Below are 20,544 nucleotides of genomic sequence, written 5' to 3'. Positions count from 1 at the left end.
GAAAGATCCTGTGGAGCAGCTGCGCACAAAAAGTGTTATTTTGAAAGTAAATCAAAAGAATGTGGCACTCCTTTCGAAATCTCTCTTAACTTTCCTGTTTCAGGAAATGCGCCCCCTTTCAAAAGTTTCTTTAGAAAGAAAACGCATGTAGACACTCCACAGACCCTTTTTGCGAAAGACTGGGCCTCATGGGTCCTGATTTTTTTGATCTCTGTCCCGTTCTTTCGAAAGAGTGGGGGCTGCGTGGACTCTCTCTTTCGAAATTGCAGATCACTCATTCGATCCACTTTTTTTATGTGTGGACACGCTCTTTCGGAAGAGATCTAAGAGTCATTTCGTGACTGACTCTGTGTAAGAAACAAAGTGTGCAAGGTCGGATGCTAAAGCATGAAATGAGCTTTCCCCGCTGTGTACTCCTATACAGGGGCTAGATGCAATGTGGCTTTGGAATGCAGGTGTTCTGTGTGGATAGCAGCCCTAACCTCCCTGAAAGTAATAGAGTGAGGCCTAAACTTGAGCAAGCCAAATGCACCCTCTCCCAATGTGAGGAAAATGAAATAAGGGTAGGGTATACACCTTGTTAGCCTCTGGGAAATTCTAGCTCATTAAGCGAAAACTCTTCTGACGACAGGAGGGTGCTGTGCATGCTCTCCTTTACAAAAAGTGCCTTTAAATCCCAGTCTGGTCATATGCATTTTCTGAGTCCAATGTAGCTATTTCTCTTTGCTGCCCTTTAACACAAGGTACAAATGAAAACAAATCTTTGAAAGCTTTTCTTTTGAGTTATAAGTTGACTTATATGACAACTTTTCATACTTTAATTATTTGCTATAGAATTTTCTTCTTTTAAAAGTAGAATTAAAATTAAAATATCTTTTGTTTTCTTTTTTTGCCTGTGTAGTCCTCCCTTTCAAGTCCTGATTTCTTTGACTCACCGAGCCCTGAAGAGGAAAAGGAAGAACATGTGTCTATTATACACAAAGCAACTGAAGTGTCGAAGAAAACAAAGACTGTTACAATATCACAAGTAAGTTAATCACACTGGGTTGATTACTCTACATCTTCTAACTTATCCTCATGTACATGTGTTCTCATTTATTTTATTTATTTCATGGTACCCATCATATTAGTAATTGGACACTCAAAATAGTTAGATTTAAAAATGTATACAATACTGAAGGGTTACTCTGTATTGAGATGCAAACCCTCTCACTGTAGACACAATAAGATAATCACTCCAGTTTCAATTATTTTGGTAATTTATTTCAAAATACCTGTCAGCAAATATGTTGACAATATGTACAACAGTAACAAAGTGTTCCCCCCCAGGAGTACAGTTTCAGTTGGGTGATGTCAGATACCTGCACTCCCCTACCACCCAGAGCCGTCATGGATGCCCCAGAGCCCAGACAGTGCTCTTCTCTTCCCTCAGAGCCCAGATGTATGCACCCTTTTCACCCCCAGGCACCTGCACCCCCAGAACCTTTTATTACACTAGCTTCTTTCCTGTTCCACTCGGGTTGTGGTTGCACTTTCTCACCCTTTGCCAGAGTGGGGCATGTTCTCTCCTACAGCCAGCCACCCAACCTCCAGAAAGTACACTCCAGCAGCTGCACATCATACCACAGAAACACTAACACAGGAGCATATCCCTGCATCAAACCCAGTTGCCAACTCTGTCCACATACCTATACTAGAGACACCATCACTGGACCTACCTGTGTCAGCCACACCATCAGGGGCTCATACACCTGCATATCTACTAATGTGATATGTGCCATCATGTGCCAGTAATGCTCCTCTGCTATGTACATTGTCCAAACCGGACAGTCCCTGCACCACAGGATAAATGGACACTAATCCAACATCAGGAATCAGAATACACATAAACCTGTGGGAAGCACGTTAATCTCATAGGACATACTATCATGGACCTTAAAGTAACAGTCTTCTTACAAAGGGATTTTAACACCAGACAACAAAGGGAGACATCTGAATTAGAATTAATTTGCAGGTTTGACGCAATTAACCGGGGGCTTAACAGGGATCTCAGTTATCCTTTGCATTACAAGGACAATTTCCCCATCTTTGATCTTCACAGGAATGGTACTCATCCCACTTAATTACTTTTTCTAGAGGTCCTCTTAATGATAGGTGACTTCACCCCCTCCCTTTTCTCTTTCACCCCTCCCACTCCTTTTATTCCCTCCGCCCCCTTATATTTACTGTTTGCTCATTTCAACTCCAGAATATGAGGACATGGGTCTTATTCACAAAAGCGTTACCTAATACATAAAATTGTTAGTCTCTAAGGTGCAACAGGACTGCCTGGGTTTTTTTTCTGAAGCTACAGACTAACATGACTAACCGCACCACATTTTTGCACCATTTTCACTGAATCAATTTAGTAATGTACTAAATATAAATTTACTAGAATAAGCTGTATGTGTATGAGCACCTTAGACTCACTAAATCCTTATTCCTGCCCAGAAGAGAGGCCGTGCAACTCTATATTAGTTTAAAATCAAAACCATATCTGAAATAAACTGGTATAAAGATTGTGTGTGGGCAAAGCCTTAGATTAGACTGTATCTTTTGTGGGGCAGGAAAATTTTGTGTTTTACAGTGCCTAGAATGATGAGCTCTCTAAGCACTATCTTCACACTCACACACACACACACACACACAAAAACAGAGTTCTAAGTAACAGTATGGGTTAAAAAACAAGCAGTCCTGTAGCACCTTAAACACTAACAATTTTATTGATTTGGTAATGAGCTTAATAAATAAATTGTTAGTGTTTAGGTTGTAAGAGGAGTGCTTGTTGTTGTGGTGGTGTTCTTTTGTGGTGTTTTTTGGTAAAGCTACAAACTAACACGGCTACCCCTCTGAGACAATCTGTCCAGCGTGAGTAAAGTAACTTTTCCTTTTCTTTCAACATGTGTTGAATTGTAGACAGATTTTTTCAATGGCTAGTTGAAAATCACAACTAATTTGGTACTGCAGGAAATCCTCCTTGGTTTATCTGCATGACACAAGTTCCATTCTCATAGGCTCTGTCTAAACTGGAGCCTTCAGTCAGGAGACCAGAGGCCTCTCAGCAGAAGTCTGCCATGTCAGGAACCTTCTGCCGACATCCCTGTCTACCTCGTTCCATGAGGGAGTGTCTCAGCAGAGGGGTTTTCCCAGTGTTTGGTCTCATGTGGCCAGACCAAATGTCGGGAAAGGGTCTTCCAACAGAACTGCTGGCAAGAGATATGCAAATGTGTTGCATAATTTGCGCATTTTTGCCAGCAGTTTTTGGCAATCTAGACATAGCCATAGAGACAAGTCACCTTGGCCAAGCATATTCTGACTTTTAATAAAATTCAGTGTGAAAATTGTGTGTCAGATGCTTAATTTTGTTAGCGAATTGCCTGTGTCATCCAAATAAAAATGTAAACTCTGTTTTCTACTCTTTCCACTCATATACCTGCCTTTTTGATGATTTCGTGTTTTTCCTAATCAGTTGTAATGATACGGCTGGAAAATGTCTCAATAATAGACTGCGGGTCCCTAGATATTGATATTGATTGGGTCAGCTTGATATTTTGGATGCTCTGAAAGACAGATTTGAGAAATAGTGGCACATTGTATCTATTGTGCCATGTTTAAGCATCTAAATATCTTAACCAAACTCTTTAGCATGACTACAGGGCATCTAAACATAGTTAATACTGAGATATGCCTCCAGGTCAGAAAACCAAAGCTGCTTATCATTGGCAACTGAATATTCATTGTTTTTGTTGACAGGTGTCTGATAATAAAACTTCATTGCCTCCAAAACCTGGGGGTTTGACTAGTGGGAGTAATGTACAAGCATCATTATCCTCCTCATCTTCACCTGCACTTCATTCAGTTACTGTGGGAACAACAGGCCATAGGTCAAATTCCCCATCTTTGTTCAGCACTGAAGGAAAGCCAAAGACTGAGCACTCAAGCCAGGGTCTGGCAGCCTTGGAGGAACTGAGAACACAAGTTAAGGAGCTAAGAACTATTGTTGAAACAATGAAAGACCAGCAAAAGTAAGCATGAGAAACCTCACCCTTCATTCTAAGTATTTTACTGTGCCTCGTGCTAACCTTTTCCATATGATATATGTTCATGTGTGAAATTCCTTTGATATTTTGGTCAGAAAAATTATTTCATGAAGAACAAATAGATGCTGAGAAACATTTTCAAAGGCAGATACAGTTAATTGGATGGTTTGTAACAGCTGCTCTAGAGCTATGTTGTTTTATCATATGAGTACATGTCTATAGACTTTTTAAGAAGCTGACCTGTTGACTAACACATTAATGAGCAGCGACCCTGGCAGTAGCGGCAGCCAGAGCTTGTCTGTGAGCAGCACCTGCCCTCCCAGAGACGACAAAAGGGCTCACACAGCATGCCAGCTGCTGCTAATGATGGGAGTCACTTCCTGCTGCCCAATCCGGGGGTGGAGGGAGTCAGTAGCAACAGGTGCAGCTGCACTGAGTGGCACCATCTCTCTCTGTCATGGAGCTGGTAGTGGCAGCTGCTTCCAGCTCTTCCCCTCGCTAACAGATGGAAGTGGCCTAGCTCTGCCCCACCCCCTTACTGCCCCATTGGAACCGCCCACAGAAACCTCCCCAAAGCCTTCCCAGATGGCAGACAGCACAAGGCAGGGAGGTGGAGGGAAGGAGAGAAGCTGGAGACGGGTGGAGGCAGAGAGAGTGGCCATGACTGGGGTGGAGGCCCAAGGAAGGCCATGCCCTCATTAAGAGCCATGTGGGGTGCCAGCCCTGGCCATCCTGGGGGAAAGGGGAGCCATGCGGTCAGCCATGGCCTTCCCGGAGCCTTCCTCCCATCCTGGCCCCTCTCTCTGTCTCTACCTCCTGGGTGGCAGACAGATGTCATTTGCATGATGACATCATTCTGTTGCCCAGGAGGGAAAGATTTTCCCTCTCTCTCTCTCTCTTGGTCTGTCTTTTTCTCTCAGATTTTATACATATATATATAGAAAGAGAATTATAACCTGAAATATTGAAAGTCCTGAAAGCTGACTGATGTTGTAAACATACTCATGGACACAGAGATCTTTGCAGCTTACCTAAATCTTTATTGAAAATAACTGGAAAACTTGATACATAGTGAGAGTGCTTTGTGTTTCTTGGGTGTCTATTCATTTTTCCAGCTTAATTTTGCAGGCCTTTTATGTTTTCAGATAGGTGTGAACAGTGCCTTTTTCGTAAAAATAAATAAATAATAATAAAAAGGAGAAGCTGGTACTCGGGTGGCTCCCAGCCAATCCCGTGGCTGGAGCTACTGAGGTGCCAGTACTCAGTACTGGCAAATATTGGCACAAAAAAGCACTAGGTGTGAATTAGATTTTTATATCTTATTTTAAATGTATCATCTTACAGTATTTTGCACTGAGTACTTATACCTGTGTCCAGTAAGTTCATATAAGTACTCCCCCTTTTTCCCACCAGCCTGGGGGCCTTCCCTCTCTGTCCATTCCCTCCATTGTTGAAGGTACAGTTTTGAAGAGGCAACCATCCCAATAAGGACATAGCAACAGAGGCCTCTTAGGAGTAGCCTGAATAAAACAAATATGTAACCATTTTGCATTTTCTCTGTTCTAATGCTCATTCAATATGTTTGTGCACCTCCAGCATTCCATCTGAGCAGCCCTGGAGGATGCCTGTGTTCATTACAGGTTGACTTTTCAACCTGATATTGTCACACATACACATTACCAGAAAAGTAGAGGGAGTTAAAGAATCAAAAGTTCCTAAAAAAATAGTTTGGTGTTTTGTAGGAACTAGCTTATGATTTTTTATCTGTTGAAGTTGGGAGGGTGCCTTCAGGAAAGATGTCTGCCATGTGCAGCCAGGCCAAAACCAGTGAAGGCACAGGGGAACATACAGGTTTGTGGAAGAGGGTTGTCAGAATACGTTAAAAAGATACTGTAGTGGCAGAAGAATGTGACAGAGCAAAGGAAAAGACTGTTGGGAGTTAAAAGAACCTGGAGGGGAGTAGGGGTTGTTGTGGTGCGTATGGCCACCTGACACCTATTCCCAGCTTGGCTTGCACAGCCACTGGTCCCAACTCACAAGCAAAGAGCAACATCCCACTGCTGATTTCTGGCTTGAGGGGCATGGTGGTAAACAGGGTTGTGACAAGATTTTTTATATGCACTGGCGGTGTAGCCATATGGGTCCTGCCTTATATTTAGCTGTGACTCTCTGTGTACCTTTCCCAGATCTGGGGGAAAAAAAAGAAAACAAACAAACCCTCCATGTAACACAAAAGCATAGCTCTCTCACCAACAGAAGTTGGTTCAGTAAAAGATATTTCTCACCTGCTTTATCTCATTTAGATTTATTATGTTCAGAGCATATGCCTGGGACAGAGCAGGTCTCTCTATGAAAAAGATATAGTGAAACTTCCCCCTCTAAATAGTTATTCTGGCCTCTCAGAGGTCAGAAACGATTCCTTCTCCCTTTATTTACATCTCCTGGACAACAGATCATTTTTGGTGAACTACACTTGGGAATTATCTAAGTTAAGATGTATTTTAAATAGTGCTGTTAAACAGCTTTTTAAAAAGTTTACATGTGTGATAGCTTGTTACCAGTTTCTGTAACCCAGTGTTTCTCAACCTTTTCCTCATAAATATCCCTTCTAAAAAAAAGTACCCATAGTACCCACAATTTTCAGACACACAAATTTGCTAATATTGCAACACATTTCTTTAAACAACTTAATTGTAATTGGTTGGTTGGAAGAAATTGCCTGTAGGCAATCAACTTACCATCGCACTTTTGATTGGGCAAAGAGGATAAATAAAAAAACCGGATGAATGTAAAACGTCACTTTTTTATTCATACATGTGTATATATTTTTATGCAAGCATCAATGAGGTGTTCAATGGAATTACAAAATAATTAAAATTAATGTGAAATTTGAGATTGTTTGGATGAAATCAAATGTTCAAACTTAGGTTTCAGACTGCTGAGTGCCACAATTAAACCAATGTTTCTGATACGATATCCTGTGTACCACCTTATAGGGTTTGTATATTCCAAAGCAGTAGTTTTAGTCTTTGTTTTCCCAAGGAATCAGTCCATTTTAAACCCTTTCAGTTGTAATTATAAATGCTAAACTAAAATTGTACAAATAGCAACATTATCACTTACTTCAGAGAACAAGCATAACATTCCAGCACCAGGCACCCCAGCTCCCCACTTTAACCCAGTCCCCCTCCCCTCCTCTCCTCCAGAACCAGGCAACTCCAGCCCTCCCACCTCCCAATTTTACCCAATCTCCTCTCCTCCAGAGCTAGGCACTCCCCCCGCTGTAATCCAGTGCCAGCAACTCACCAGAGCCACTACTGCCGCCATCATCACCACAAGCACATGCTTCTCCCTCCAAGCGCTTGGGAGGAACTCATGTGCGGAGTGGCGCACGGCACTCTTGCGGATCCAAGCATTTTATTGCTCAAAGAGCCGCATACAGTTCCAGCACATGTACCCCCTGAACTTCTGTTGTGTACCCTTAGGGGTATACGTGCCAAGTTTTGAGAAACGCTGCTGTAACCTACCAATGGACAAATCTAAATTTTCCATGATCCTATACAAAAAATGTAACTGGGGACTGAGTTAGTGGTGATGTTACTGCCCAGAGCAAGTTTTGGCAGCCAAAGGACTAAACCTGTAAACAGAGGAGTTTTATTAAAATGGAAATCCTTGTTCCTTAGCAGTACTTAGGGTTTTGTATTTTTTGTTAGCTATAAACAGTTCTACTTTTGTGAGCTGAACAAATATGTTCATTTGTGACACAGCTGTTTTCCAGAAGAATAAATTAAGTCACTCCTGTCTATTGACTTAACCCTTGTACTCCGATTGGAGCGTAGGTCATCAGCAAGTCTGCTCCACTTCACTCTGTCTCAGGATAATACTTCTAGCTGACTCCAGGAGTACCTAGGTTGTCTGAGGTCTTCTTCATGTTGTCTGAGGTCTTCCTCTTTTGCATTTTTTTTGCAAATGCCATGTGAGAGTTTGACGGACTATGCTGGGTTATGGTTTTCTGAGAGCGTGGCCTAGCCAGCCCCACGTTTTTCTCTTGATTTGAACGCCAAGTAGTTCTTGTCCTGCTCTGTTCCAGTGCTCCTCGTTTGTGGCCAAGTCTTGCCATTTGATGCAAAGGATATACATCAGGCTTGTAGCTGTGATTTGAAGACTTTTTAGTATGCCAGGTCTCGCATCCGTACAAGACCATAGCCTTTGGATTCATGTTAAAGATCTGCAGTTTTGTGTTTTAAATTAAACTAATGCAAAAGATGTCTAGGATATAAATACTATGACAGATCATTATTCAGAAACCACAGTAACTGGTGAGGGGAGGAGAGAGAAATTGTTCAGAGATAATTAACCTTTATTTTAATATAAACCTTTGACATTTTCCATTTTTTTTTGTAGAAAAGAGATTAAACAATTGTTGTCTGAATTGGATGAAGAAAAAAGGATTCGTCTACGATTACAGGTACTTGAAATGTATATGGTCAGAGGCAACTTTACAGGGATTCTGACAGTTCAAATTTAGCCTCAAACCTAGGGCACGCAAGCTCAGATAAAACTTAAAATACAGTAAGGTCTCAGAGTACGTGAGGGTTCTGTTCCCCACACCTTCGTGTAAACCCAGATTTTGCACAAGTTGGGGTCCGGCTTTTTCCCCAGTAGAACATGTATTCTGCATCTGGGGAAGCAGCAGTAAGGTAAGTCCTGGGGTGGGAGGGGCAGTTGGAGAGGGTTAAGCCTGGCGATGGGTTGGGACTATAGGAGGCGGGGGGGGGGGGCGCTAAGACTGGGGAGGGTTAGGGCTGCAGGGGGGTGAGGGGTGACGTTGAGCGCGGGTGGTGAGCTGGGCTCTGGGAGGCGGGGAGTTGAGCCAGAAACAGAGCCATGCCTGGGCAGTGATCTGGCAGTGGGGGTTGCACCGGAGGCGCGGCAGGCGGGCAGGTGGACAGCTTGTGAGCTGGTGGGGGCAAAGGGGGATCGCACCAGAGCTGCACAGTGGGGGAGTGGTGGTGGCATCTTGTGAGCCAGCAGGGGGGGTCACGCTGGAGCCACACAGGCGTGTGGGCGGGCAGGCGGGTGGGCAGGGAGCTAGCTAGGCAGTTAGCTTGTGAGCCAGCAGGGGGGTCGCACCAGAGCCGTGTGGGGCAGGTGGGCAGGCAGGCAGCTAGCTAGCTTGTGAGCCAGCAGGGTGGTTGCACCAGAGCCACGTGCGGCAGTGGGGGCGGCTTGAACCAGAGCCGCTTGCGGGTGGTTTAAACTGGGCCGGGAGGTAGAGTCAGGGTGAAACGCATAAGAGCGGTGTTGCGCATTCTGAGTTCACATACTCTGAGACCTTATTATAAGTATATTCTGTTAATGTAAAAAAAGCAATTCAAATATATGTCTATGAGCAAATATCTATTCCCATTACAGGAGATTTCAATCTATATGCTGCTGCATTGTGTTATTGTATGAATATACGAAAACTATCTGGAATCTGAATAGTCTGTTTTTTCTTGACTAAGCTGAGGAAAATCAGGAAAAGTAACCAGTTTAGCGTGAAAAGTGAAAATGTTTTTAAAAATTTCAGCTTTAATCATCTAAATGGATGTTCATAAAGTAGGCGTGGGACTATGTTTTAAACATATGATTTACAATCTGCCAATTACATTTAAATAAGAATTTATCTTATCTTACAGTATTTGAAGTTAATTTCAGCTAACCAGATTAGGCTGTTTCTCTTCCACAAAACCCTGATAGGCCTAAAAAAGTATAATTTTTTTAAAAAATATATTTTTTAGCTTCAGAATCCAATCCTACTTCTTTAACATACAGTATTACCTGCCTGATCCTATTCACGTGGTCACTTGAGGACTAATGGAAAACTGAGCTATTATTTGGACCGTAAAATATACTGCCTCAAATACAAAGTATTTTTGAAACTGCTTTTCATTATTTGGAGATTGACAAATTTGCTTTATATGTCATTAATGAGGTTTTAGTGTAGTTTGTTCATTTGATATTTTTGCTTTTATTTTGTAGCATATGTTCACAGTATATTTTTTATACTGGTGATGGAAAAGCCAAACATAATTTCAGTGGGTGGCTCTTAGTTAGTGACATATTGTTCAACACAAGTAAGCATGACAGAATGGGGTCTTTTCAATATTTCTCCTCCGTAAGGAAATTTGTGAGAGGCCATCATTTTTAATCATTAATAACCAATTCAACTAAGGTTAATCAACCTTACATGGAAATTCTTGGGTTCAATCCTCACTTTCAGTACCATTCAGAGTTCTGGATTCTGGGTGACCAGGACATAGATAAGTCTGCTCTAACTACAGACCTGATCTGATATAACTAAAGTTGTGATTTTTTTAAATAGTGTATGTGAACATTCTTTTATTAGAGGGGTGGTTATGTTCTTCTATCAGTTTAACCTAGCTTATACTGGTTGAGCTTTCTAGCTAAACTGAGCCAATCAGTTTTAAATAGATATGAGAGATAACGCATATAAAACATACAGGCTGTGTCTACACTACCTGCCTACTTCGAAGGGAGGACGGTAAGTAGGTTGTAGGGAGATTAGTAATGAAGGGCTGTGGTGCATATGCAGCACTTCATTAAGCTAATTCTCCCCTGCAGCAAATTTGAAGTACTGGCGGGTTAGCCATGGCTGCACGTGAGCCAGCACTTTGAAGTTTAACACTTTGGAGTTGCCGTGGGGGAGAATTAGCTTAATGAAGTGCTGCATATGCAGCACAGCACTTCATTAATTATCTCCCTACACACTACTTACCGTCCTCCCTTCAAAGTAGGGAGGTAGTGTAGACAAGCCCACACTGATTTAATCAGGTGCCACATAATCTTGGAGCACTGCAAAAGTTCAGTCTCCACTCAGTGGAGAAGAATCTGAGGTAGCTAGTTCATGACGTGTTCCAATGACTATCTGCCTGGCTCTGGAAGAAGGGAGGCATCTCTAATTCTCTTTAGCAGTCATGAGTCACCTGGATGTGCAAGGCCTTTGCTGGTGGGAGTAAGAAGGGGATAACAGGGAAAGCTCTACTTTCAACTATACTATCCCCTGAGATAAGATGCTATGTTCAATTGCATTTGCTGCTGGTTCTATGTTTGAATTTGATAAGACACACCGATAAATATTCTCAACAGATTTTTTTCTTTGCAGATGGAAGTTAATGACATAAAGAAAGCTCTTCAATCAAAATGAATACTTGATAGGTGGAATGTTTTGTTATTCATCTTGACTGAGACTCAAGTTTATCCCCCAGCCAAAATAACTTTGTGCCAAATGATTTAAGAATTGCCTCAATATCCCTTTGTTTGAAGGATTAGCACAAGAGTTTTTGATAGCACAGCACAAATTCCAATGAAGAGGAAAAGTCCCTTGGGATGCAGTTGCTGTATGGCACTGATTGTGACTGAAATTGATCTTATTGTGCTAAAGTCTCTACTTCAAGATCACAACTGAAATGAAAACTCAGGCAGTTTAGTCCATAGTGGTACTATTTTGATGATATTTTTCCATGAATATATTGTATTTCAGATTATCCGTTTACAAGCTTTATGATTTTGACTTTTTTTGAACTGTCTTTTGTCACAGATTCCTAAAATATTTGTACTGCATATAGCCAGGAATGAATGTTGATGTTGGGGGTGGGGGATTATTTTGCTTCAGGTAGAACAGCCAACTTTTTGTGTTTATGTTTTACATTCTATTACATATGCAATTTTATGTCCAAAAATAATCTACAAGACAAATTTAAGTTTGTGTAGAATGGCATATTTAAAAGAAAAGAAAATCTTGTCTTTACAATGATTTGTGCCTTCTTTTTGCCACCCACTGATTAGAGCTGGTTGCAGGGGGGTGCACACCAGATCTCAATAATGTAGCTGTCAGACACGTAGGTCCACTAGAGGTCACTCTTTTAATGTATAGCTGCTCAGTCAACATGTGTGCAAAGGCAGCACTGAGACTGGGAGCAGCTTTGTCTTACCAGCTGTGGCTTTTTAGTTTTCCACTTTAATAGGTCTTTCATTCACTTAGAAAATTCATCTCTGCTTGATTTCCATTAGAAAAGTTAAACACCTGCCTCCATCCCCATTTTGCACACTTTGAACACAGTATGCATTACTCAAGCAAAAATAAATAAAATTAACTAAAAATCATCACTTAAAAAGTTGTATTATTTCATGCATGAGGTTCTGTTTGTTGTGTGATTTATTTAACTTGCTATTTATGTGATATCATTGACCACATTCTGGTGTAAGCTTTCTAACATAGATGAAATAGAAGGATTTCTTTATAATACATTTTAGCAGCTGTGCTTTCTTTTCTGGTTTATGGAACTCAAGCTTGCTTTACTGTGTTTTAAGGGGAGGGTGTTTGGAATGGAACATTTCAGCCTTTGAAAGTAACCTCTTTATTTTCTGTTAGTAGGATCTGAAAGCAAAGTATTATAAGACTGTTCTGAGTTCATATTTCAATGGCAGCAGGTTTCTTTTAGCCTATGAGAATGGTTTTAATATGTTTCTCACGCACTCTGGCTTAATCTACACTAGCGTAGAAAGTCAATTTCTGATAAGCAATTCTAGCTAAGCCATTAGCATAGCTAGAATCAACATACCAGAACTGACTGTCTTACCTAGTGTAGATCAGGGCTCTTCAGGCTTGCACAGATGTCCCTTATACCACCCAACAGCGTGGAGTAGCGGGGTCGACATCTGAGCCCAGGGAGATCAATTTTGCCGCATCTTAACACATGAGGCAAAAGTTGAACCCTGGAAGACTGACCGTCAGGTAAGTGTAGATTCACTTGGTCTGTTTAAGTTTATCAGAATCAGCTAAAAATGGGCATTTTTGCACAGCTGGTGGAATGAGTGATTAATAATGCTAGCATTAGGAAGCAATACGATCTATTTATTCAGCCTATCAAGTGTTTTTAATTGGTATTACCCTGGAGTACACCATAGTTTACTATTCTTAACTTATTTCACAATCTGCCCATGCCATTTGTGAACAGCTGGAGGGATTCTCATTTAGTTATATGGAAAATACTTTTGTAAATGTTTAAACACCCATGTACATCCCAGTGTACATGTTACCTGAAGGATTCTCAACTGGGCGCTCTGCATGGCAATACTGAACATTATCATTAGGTCAGATTCCTTTGCTTGTATGGAATGAATGTGTCTAAGATTTCAACTTTTGTTAGTGAAACTTACCATCTTTGACTTAAATCATGGTGTGTTCTCAGTTGTGACTGGAACAAAACCACTAATTACATATTTTGTCACTGACGTGCTTTTATGTAATGTTTTAAAGCAACTGCATTGAGATTTTTTAAAATAAATTGATCGTCCCATCATGGTTTTCCTGCAACAAAGAGCTCTAGATTATTAATTTTTTGTATCTTTTGGGAAACTAGGAGGACATAGGATGTAGTCTGTAAAGACTCTGCTGGGGTTTGGACCTGTTATATTTGAAATATGTACGTGGAACTAAACAGTTTCATAATACAGTAGATTCCTAACTTTACCCATGAGGGGAAAAGCTGTAATTCCAGTTATAAATTAAAGTTGTTTTTTTTTCCTGGACTGGATTGTGAAATGTTAGAGAGAACTCTGAAATGATACTTCTGTAAAAACCTGTCTGAACTCAGCATGAACCTTCCTGAAATTAGATTCGATCTATTTTTAGTTGTGTTAAGATGGTAACATGTCATTTTATAAAGCTATACTCAGTAGTCCAAGGTATCATGCTTTGTAAAAGATTAAAATATTTTGTTCAAAATGTAATGGTTCTGAGTAGAAGATTTCTGGGAAAAGCAAGATGTTTTTCTTTCTGTATTTCATTATTATAATTATAAATTTTACTAAGAATATGAAATCCCCCTTTAAACATGAATGATTCATTAAGACCTGTGGATATATACTGCTGGTTTTAGAAAGGTTCATTTTTATATTCAAAGAAAAACAGAAAGTGCTGGGGAGCTACAAAATCATTTTGAAATGCAAATGTTTGAAGAGGTATGTAACATTACTTTTCATTATCATGCACACACACGCACACACTGGGAGCAAACATGCAATTTTATGATTTAGGTTTTTTTCATGTGAAAATTGCTGTAAGCATCATGTTTATGCCTTTGAATTATTATTAATAGTTCTGAAATCGCTCATACCTGGGCTACTACGTTACATATAATTTGATTCAGTTATGTTTTGCCTGCTTTGTGTGTGGTAATAATTGATATAATTCAGTGAAAGAAATTATGTATACCTCAGGTGGCAAGTTCATAATAAAATAGAGCCCCACAGTTAACAGATAACTTTAGCAAATGGATTTTGTTAAATCTGTTGGGTTCATTTTATATATATGCAATGAAAAATCCTTCAAAATAGTTCTTCTTAAAAAAAACAATGAGGGCCTAGTATCAGCTAGCTAGCTTACCATAAATTGCCCATAATACAAAAAGCTTTCAAAGCAGGGATTTAACTTTAATAGCCAAATTTCGTTTTTGGTCAGATTTTTTTATTTGTGTTCCATTTATAAATAAGTTATAAAACAACTGTTAAGCCAACAAGTTGCGTATAGCCTTCTAGAACACTTCCAATAGATATGCTTAAACTGAGCTGTAACACTCTGCTCACAGCTGAAACATCTAAATATTATGAACTATTTATGACTGTAACCTATATTTAACGTGCAAACTACCTTTCTATATCCATCACTGTTTAAATTTACATCACTGCAAGAAAGAAAAATAATGGCTTGAGCAAAAAAACAAAAACAAAAAACTACCTGCAGGCATTAACGGCTGTATAGAAATATTACTCCACAGCTATTTTATTCTATCTTAGATCTATTGCGTGGTGGTGTTTTTCACTCAAGTCCCAGTAGAGAGAGAAATGTTTAGTCTCTTTCACAGGAAAACTGGCCTTCCAAGTGAACTGGTGTTCATGGTACAACCCTCTGTTGCCTTGTCGCATTTGGAACAGAGAGACCGATATAATATTACAGTACTAAGGACTTAATGATATAGTCTCTTCTGTCATGAGCCCCATTGGATTTAATGGCAGCTGGGGCAGGGGTCAATTATGGCAGCTTGTGATTTACATGCACCTACTCGTTTGTATTAATTTTGTAGACGCGTCACAGCACATTTGGGACACGGGTGCTGTTGCCAACTCTTTTTATTTCAGTCTCGCTAACACAATTTTAGCCCCTCCCGAATTCCCTTTCTCCCTGTGAGAGGCTCCAGTCCTCCCTGACAGGGGCAAGGGGAAATCCCTCTGATTGGCTGCCTTCACTTTCCCCATTCCCTACCTCCTAGGAAAGAGCAGAACGAGGGCTGCTGCAGGAAGCAGACTAAGTTCATCTTTGAGTAGCATCCCCATGGGTGCTCCATTCTGGGTGTTGGTGTGTCCCCGCACTGGTGCTCGGAGAGCCTTCTATAGCCATAGTTTCCGGTGCATGCACAGGAGCACCTCCCATGCTATCTGCTGTGTGCACAGCTTGGTCCCCTCAGTTCCTTCTCTACCATACTTGGCAGCAGACCAAGCTTTGCTCTCTCCCTTGCTGAAAGACAAAGAAGAGTTCATTAGTTGTTGTTCTACCTTTAGCTGTTGTTATCCAAGTTATTTTTCCCATTAAAGTTTAACCAAAAAGAAAAGTTAGTTAGATTTTGTGTTAGAGTTTAGTTACTGTCTCATCGCCATGCTGGGCTTCCAGCAATGTGCACCGTGCAAGGAAGCCATGCTGGCCTCCGATGGCCACACGTCATGTAGTAAGGGCTTGGGTAGGGTCTCTAGACTCAATTGTGCACCCATTGCTCCAGCCTTACAGCAAGGACCAGGAGGGAAGGCTTCAAGACTTACCTTTAGGAAAAGTCACTCCACCCACCACCCCTGGAGCAGCCCTCTGCTGTGAAACCATCACAGGAAACCAAAAGTATGGACTCCACACGTCCCTCTACCTTGGCTGGCACCCCAACCACTAAAGCAGGCATTTCTCCGGAGCATTTCTGGCTTCCAGTGCTGTCTTCATGGGCTGCACCATTCGAAAAGGCTGATGCAATGCCCCCAGCGCCATCCAAGCCGGCACCACTAAAACAGGTGCTTTTGGAGCCACGCTGCCAGCATTCAGCATCTCTGGCGCCACTGGCACCAACAGCACTGCTGGCCTCAGCATCTTCTACTCCAGGGCACGAGGTCATCCAAAAGTAAGACCCTGCCCTCAGTGCCAGAGACGGAGCACAAGTGCCACTGCTCTAGGTCCCCACGCCATGCACGTGAGGCACCAGACTCTGCCCCATGCAAATCCAGGGCAAAGGCACTGCCCCACTCTTTTGCAGCACCAAACAAGGCACCGAAGTGGCATCGGAACACTACTTCGCCTAAGCCCACATCAGGCATTGAAAAAGCACCGCGAAGACTTGCCACTTGAAGCACATATGGCACCAGCCTCAGCACCGCCCTGTTCTCCACACCGTAGATCCTCGATGCCACCTGCACCCCTGTGCTCATCTAAATGTTTGGGGTACTCCCATGGCTCGGGGGCTAGTCCACCTACCCCAGGAGGGGGCTGTTCTGATCGACGGAACGTCTTCTCATTGTAGCACATCGTTGCCCATACCCGTAACAGCCTGCTCCTCACTGATCACCTGGGTCCAGGCCACCCTGCTCCCATGCTCTGCCAGCACCATCCACTGTGTCCAGGGACCATCCGGTTTCACCGCAGTCCATGACATCAGCGACATATCCCCCACCACAGTGTTCTGAGGTGGACAACTCCCTGTGTGAGGGAGAGGAAAGGTCTCCCCTGCACCACTCCTCTTCATCACCTGACGACACAGTGATTTCTGTTTTGCCTCCCCCGAGAGATGACTCATGGGCCTTCCAGGGGCTGTTTAGGTGGGTAGCCTTGGCTCAGGAAAAGGACCTGCAGGATCAAGCAGTATAGGCTTCTCTGCACCCTGCAGCCTCCTACCTCCTCCAGAATTGCACTGCCTATGGACGAGGCCATAATGGACACCACAAATGTAATCTGGCAAACACCAGTATCCACTGATTCCACCAACAAAAGGGCAGACAAGAAATATTTTGTTACTTCCAAGGACAGGGAATTTTTATTTACCCATCTGCAACCAAATTCGGCGGTGGTTGATGCTGTCTGTAACAAATCCAAGTCCTTCCATTCCACCCCTCAGAACAAATCTAGCAAAAAATGGAGTATCATAGGATGCAAAATATACTCATCATGCATGTTGCTTCTGTCTGCCATGGAGTCTAGAGTCCAAACCTAAGCTGTGGTGATGAGGCATACCTCATGGCTCCAAGCCTCAGGGGTCCTCAAAGACCTTCAGCAGAAGGTAAAGGACCTTCTCTTTGACAAGCAACATTTGTTTGCTGAAAAGACCAACCAGTCCTACCATATATGAAAGACTCTTGTACCACCTTAATCACGTTAGGGATGCACACACCTCTGTTTATGCACGTTGGTATTCCCTCTCTCAGAGACCATGGGAGCAGTTCCAACAGCAGCCGCAATGCTATGAACCCCAGTAGCACGAGCCTCATCAGCAACAACACCAGCAATCTGCGATGTCCCACTCTGAGCAGCCTAAGCAGCAATTTTGAGGGTTTGGTGGAGAGCCCGAGAGATGTCCCTATTCTAGCTGTGTCACAGCCTGGTTGCCATCAGTTCCACCACCACCTCTGCCTCTTTTTCCATTGCTGGGCCGCCACTGCTTTGGACAAGTGGGTCCTAGAACTAGTTGCGTGGGGGTATTCCATCCCGTTCACCTCCACCCCTCTCCACCCCCCAAGTTCTGTCCTTCAGGGACCCTTCTCATGAGAATCTGCTCCATCAAGAGTTACAGCACCTCCTTTGTCTGGGCACTATGAAGCCAGTCCCATCAGAGTTTCAAGGCGGCGGGGGGTGGGGGGGGTCTATTCCAAGTACTTCCTGCCTCAGAAAAAGAACAGGGGCTGGAGGCCTATCCTTGACCATCAGAGGTTCAACAAATACGTCCTCTGTCGATGTTTCAAGATGGTGATTTTCCACAACCATTATCCCGGCACTGGACAAAGAAGACTGGCTCTCAACCTACAAGATGCCTATTTTCATATCATGATCTACCTGGTGCAGAGACACTTCCTACATGGTGGGGTTCTGACATTACCAATACCAGGTGCTTCATTTGGTCTCTAAGCCAAGCCCAGGATCTTCTCCAAGATTCTGGCAGTCGTGGCAGCCCACCTATGATGTCAAGGGGTTATCTTCCCATATCTGGATGATTGCCTCATAAAAGGGCCTGCATTTCCAGAGGTGCTTTGCATGGTATGGGTCACCACAGATCTGCTGCTCAGCCTCAGTTTCCACATAAACTATGAGAATCCCACTCACTCTCTGTAGTTTATCAGGGCCCACATAAACACTACCACTGCGAGGACCACTCTTCCTATTCAAAGATGCCAGGCCCTTCATGACCTCATCCTGGTAGTGCAACTGTCCCCCATCATGATGCACATGTGCCTAAAGCTTCTGGGTCACATGGCCACCACCACATAGGTGGTCAAGTTGGCCAGACTGCAAATGCAGTCCCTCCAGTCCTGGTTGGCCATGTGCTACTCCCCGGCCAGGGACCAGCTGTCCAAGTCAGTAGCTGTCCCGCCACACGCTCTCACCTCTCATCAGTGGCGGACATGTCTGGACACTGTTCTCATGGGGATGCCATTCCACCAACTGCCCCCTTCTATTACACTTAATATGGATGCTTCCCTTCTGGGATGGGGGGCCCCTTTGGATTCCCTTACGGGTCAGGCATATGGTCCTTCACTGAGCAAGAACTCCACATAAGCTACTGGAGCTCAGGGCAGTCTGCTATACTTGCCAACACTTCCACCGGCACCTCACACACAGGCCTATCAGTATCATGACAGACACCACCAACTGCATGTATTATATCAACTGACAGAGTGGGGTTCGGTCTCCATCCCTGTGTGTGGAAGCCATAAAACTGTGGAGCTGATGCCTTCAGCACCACATTACTTCCGTGGCCACATACCTCTCTGGGGTATTGAACGTGACCGCAGACACCCTCCGCCACTCGTTTAGTGATCACAAGTGGGAAATAGGCACGGTGGCCCTCAACCATGTATTCCAGCTTTCAGACCAGCCTTGTATAGAACCGTTTGTGACCCGAGTCAACAGAAAGTGTCACCATTACTGCTCCAGATCAGCTCTGGGGAAGCACTCCCTCAGTGATGCTTTCTTTATCAAATGGCACGTGCCGCTCCTCTATGCATTTCCTCCCCTTCTCTTGATTCGCAAGCTTCTGGTCTAGGTCAGTCTGTATTGGGCTTGCCTCATCTTGATAGCACCGGCATGGCCAAGACAAACTCAGCAACCTTATCTTTACAGACTGTCAGTGTCGACTTTGTATTCCTTTCCGCTCTGCCACAACCTTCTGTCTCAGGGCTTCGGCCGCACCCTTCACTCCAATCCACTCAGCCGTGCGTGGCTCCTTTATGGTCCCAGGATGCTGAAATCACATGCTCCGAGGGAGTGAAATGGGTTCTCGTTAAGAGCCAGCCGGAGTCCACCTGCAATCCTACCTCTGAAAGTGGACATGGTTCTCCCAGTGGTTGGGCCCGAATCATCCTATGCCTATGCCATTTTGAATGTAAGCTGCTGCTTACCATAGCATCTTCTGGAAGCAACTGTTTGCCAACACATTCCACCCAGAAAAGAAGATAAGAAAACACAAGGTACATTTCCTTTTCATCGCCATAGGTATCTGCAATGTCGCTTTTCTGCTGTCTGATTGACTGGGTTTGGGTGCGTACAAACCTGAATGATTGGTGCTGTGTAAGGCCGTAAATCACCAGCAGGCCCAGATCCACTCAAATGATTCTTAAAGGGCAGACATCTGCAATAAACAGGTCGATAAGAAATGCTGAGCCGTGTCTACACGTGCACGCTACTTCAAAGTAGCGGCACTAACTTCGAAATAGTGCCCATCACGGCTACATGGGTTGGGCGCTATTTCGATGTTAACATCAACGTTAGGCAGCGAGACGTCGAAGTCGCTAACCCCATGAGGGGATAGGAATAGCGCCCTACTTCGACGTTCAACGTCGAAGTAGGGAATGTGTAGTCGTTGCGCGTCCCGCAACATGGAAATTGCGGGGTCCTCCATGGCGGCCATCAGCTGAGGGGTTGAGAGACGCTTTCTCTCCAGCCCCTGCGGGGATCTATGGTCACCGTGTGCAGCAGCCCTTAGCCCAGGGCTTCTGGCTGCTGGTGCTGCAGCTGGGGATCCATGCTGCATGCACAGAGTCTGCAACCAGTTGGTGGCTCTGTGGATCTTGTGTGTTTAGTGCAAGTGTGTCTGGGAGGGGCCCTTTAAGGGAGCGGCTTGCTGTTGAGTCCGCCCCATGACCCTGTCTGCAGCTGTTC

The 20,544-nt window shown here is 43.4% G+C and overlaps 1 protein-coding gene across 6 annotated transcripts in view; it reads left to right on the top strand.

Moving 5' to 3' along the window:
• SH3KBP1 (SH3 domain containing kinase binding protein 1) overlaps positions 1–12,248 on the top strand; it is a 335,142-nt gene extending 322,894 nt beyond the window's left edge. For 5 of the 6 annotated variants that reach the window (XM_074983363.1, XM_074983365.1, XM_074983361.1 and 2 more), the window contains 4 exons: positions 902–1,027; positions 3,793–4,064; positions 8,484–8,547; positions 11,248–12,248. In XM_074983363.1, coding sequence (XP_074839464.1) covers positions 902–1,027; positions 3,793–4,064; positions 8,484–8,547; positions 11,248–11,289 — 504 coding nt within the window. In that variant the 3' untranslated portion in view covers positions 11,290–12,248. Of the gene's footprint in view, positions 1–901; positions 1,028–3,792; positions 4,065–8,483; positions 8,548–11,247 lie in introns of those variants that run through there. The other variant, XR_012643836.1, reaches the window with a different exon arrangement.
• The last annotated feature ends 8,296 nt before the right edge of the window (positions 12,249–20,544 follow it).

The sequence above is a fragment of the Carettochelys insculpta genome, chromosome 1 (genome assembly GCF_033958435.1).
Source record: "Carettochelys insculpta isolate YL-2023 chromosome 1, ASM3395843v1, whole genome shotgun sequence".
Taxonomy (NCBI): domain Eukaryota; kingdom Metazoa; phylum Chordata; order Testudines; family Carettochelyidae; genus Carettochelys; species Carettochelys insculpta.
The sequence above is the reverse complement of the archived record's forward strand: the minus strand, read 5'-3'. Positions and strand labels throughout refer to the sequence as shown.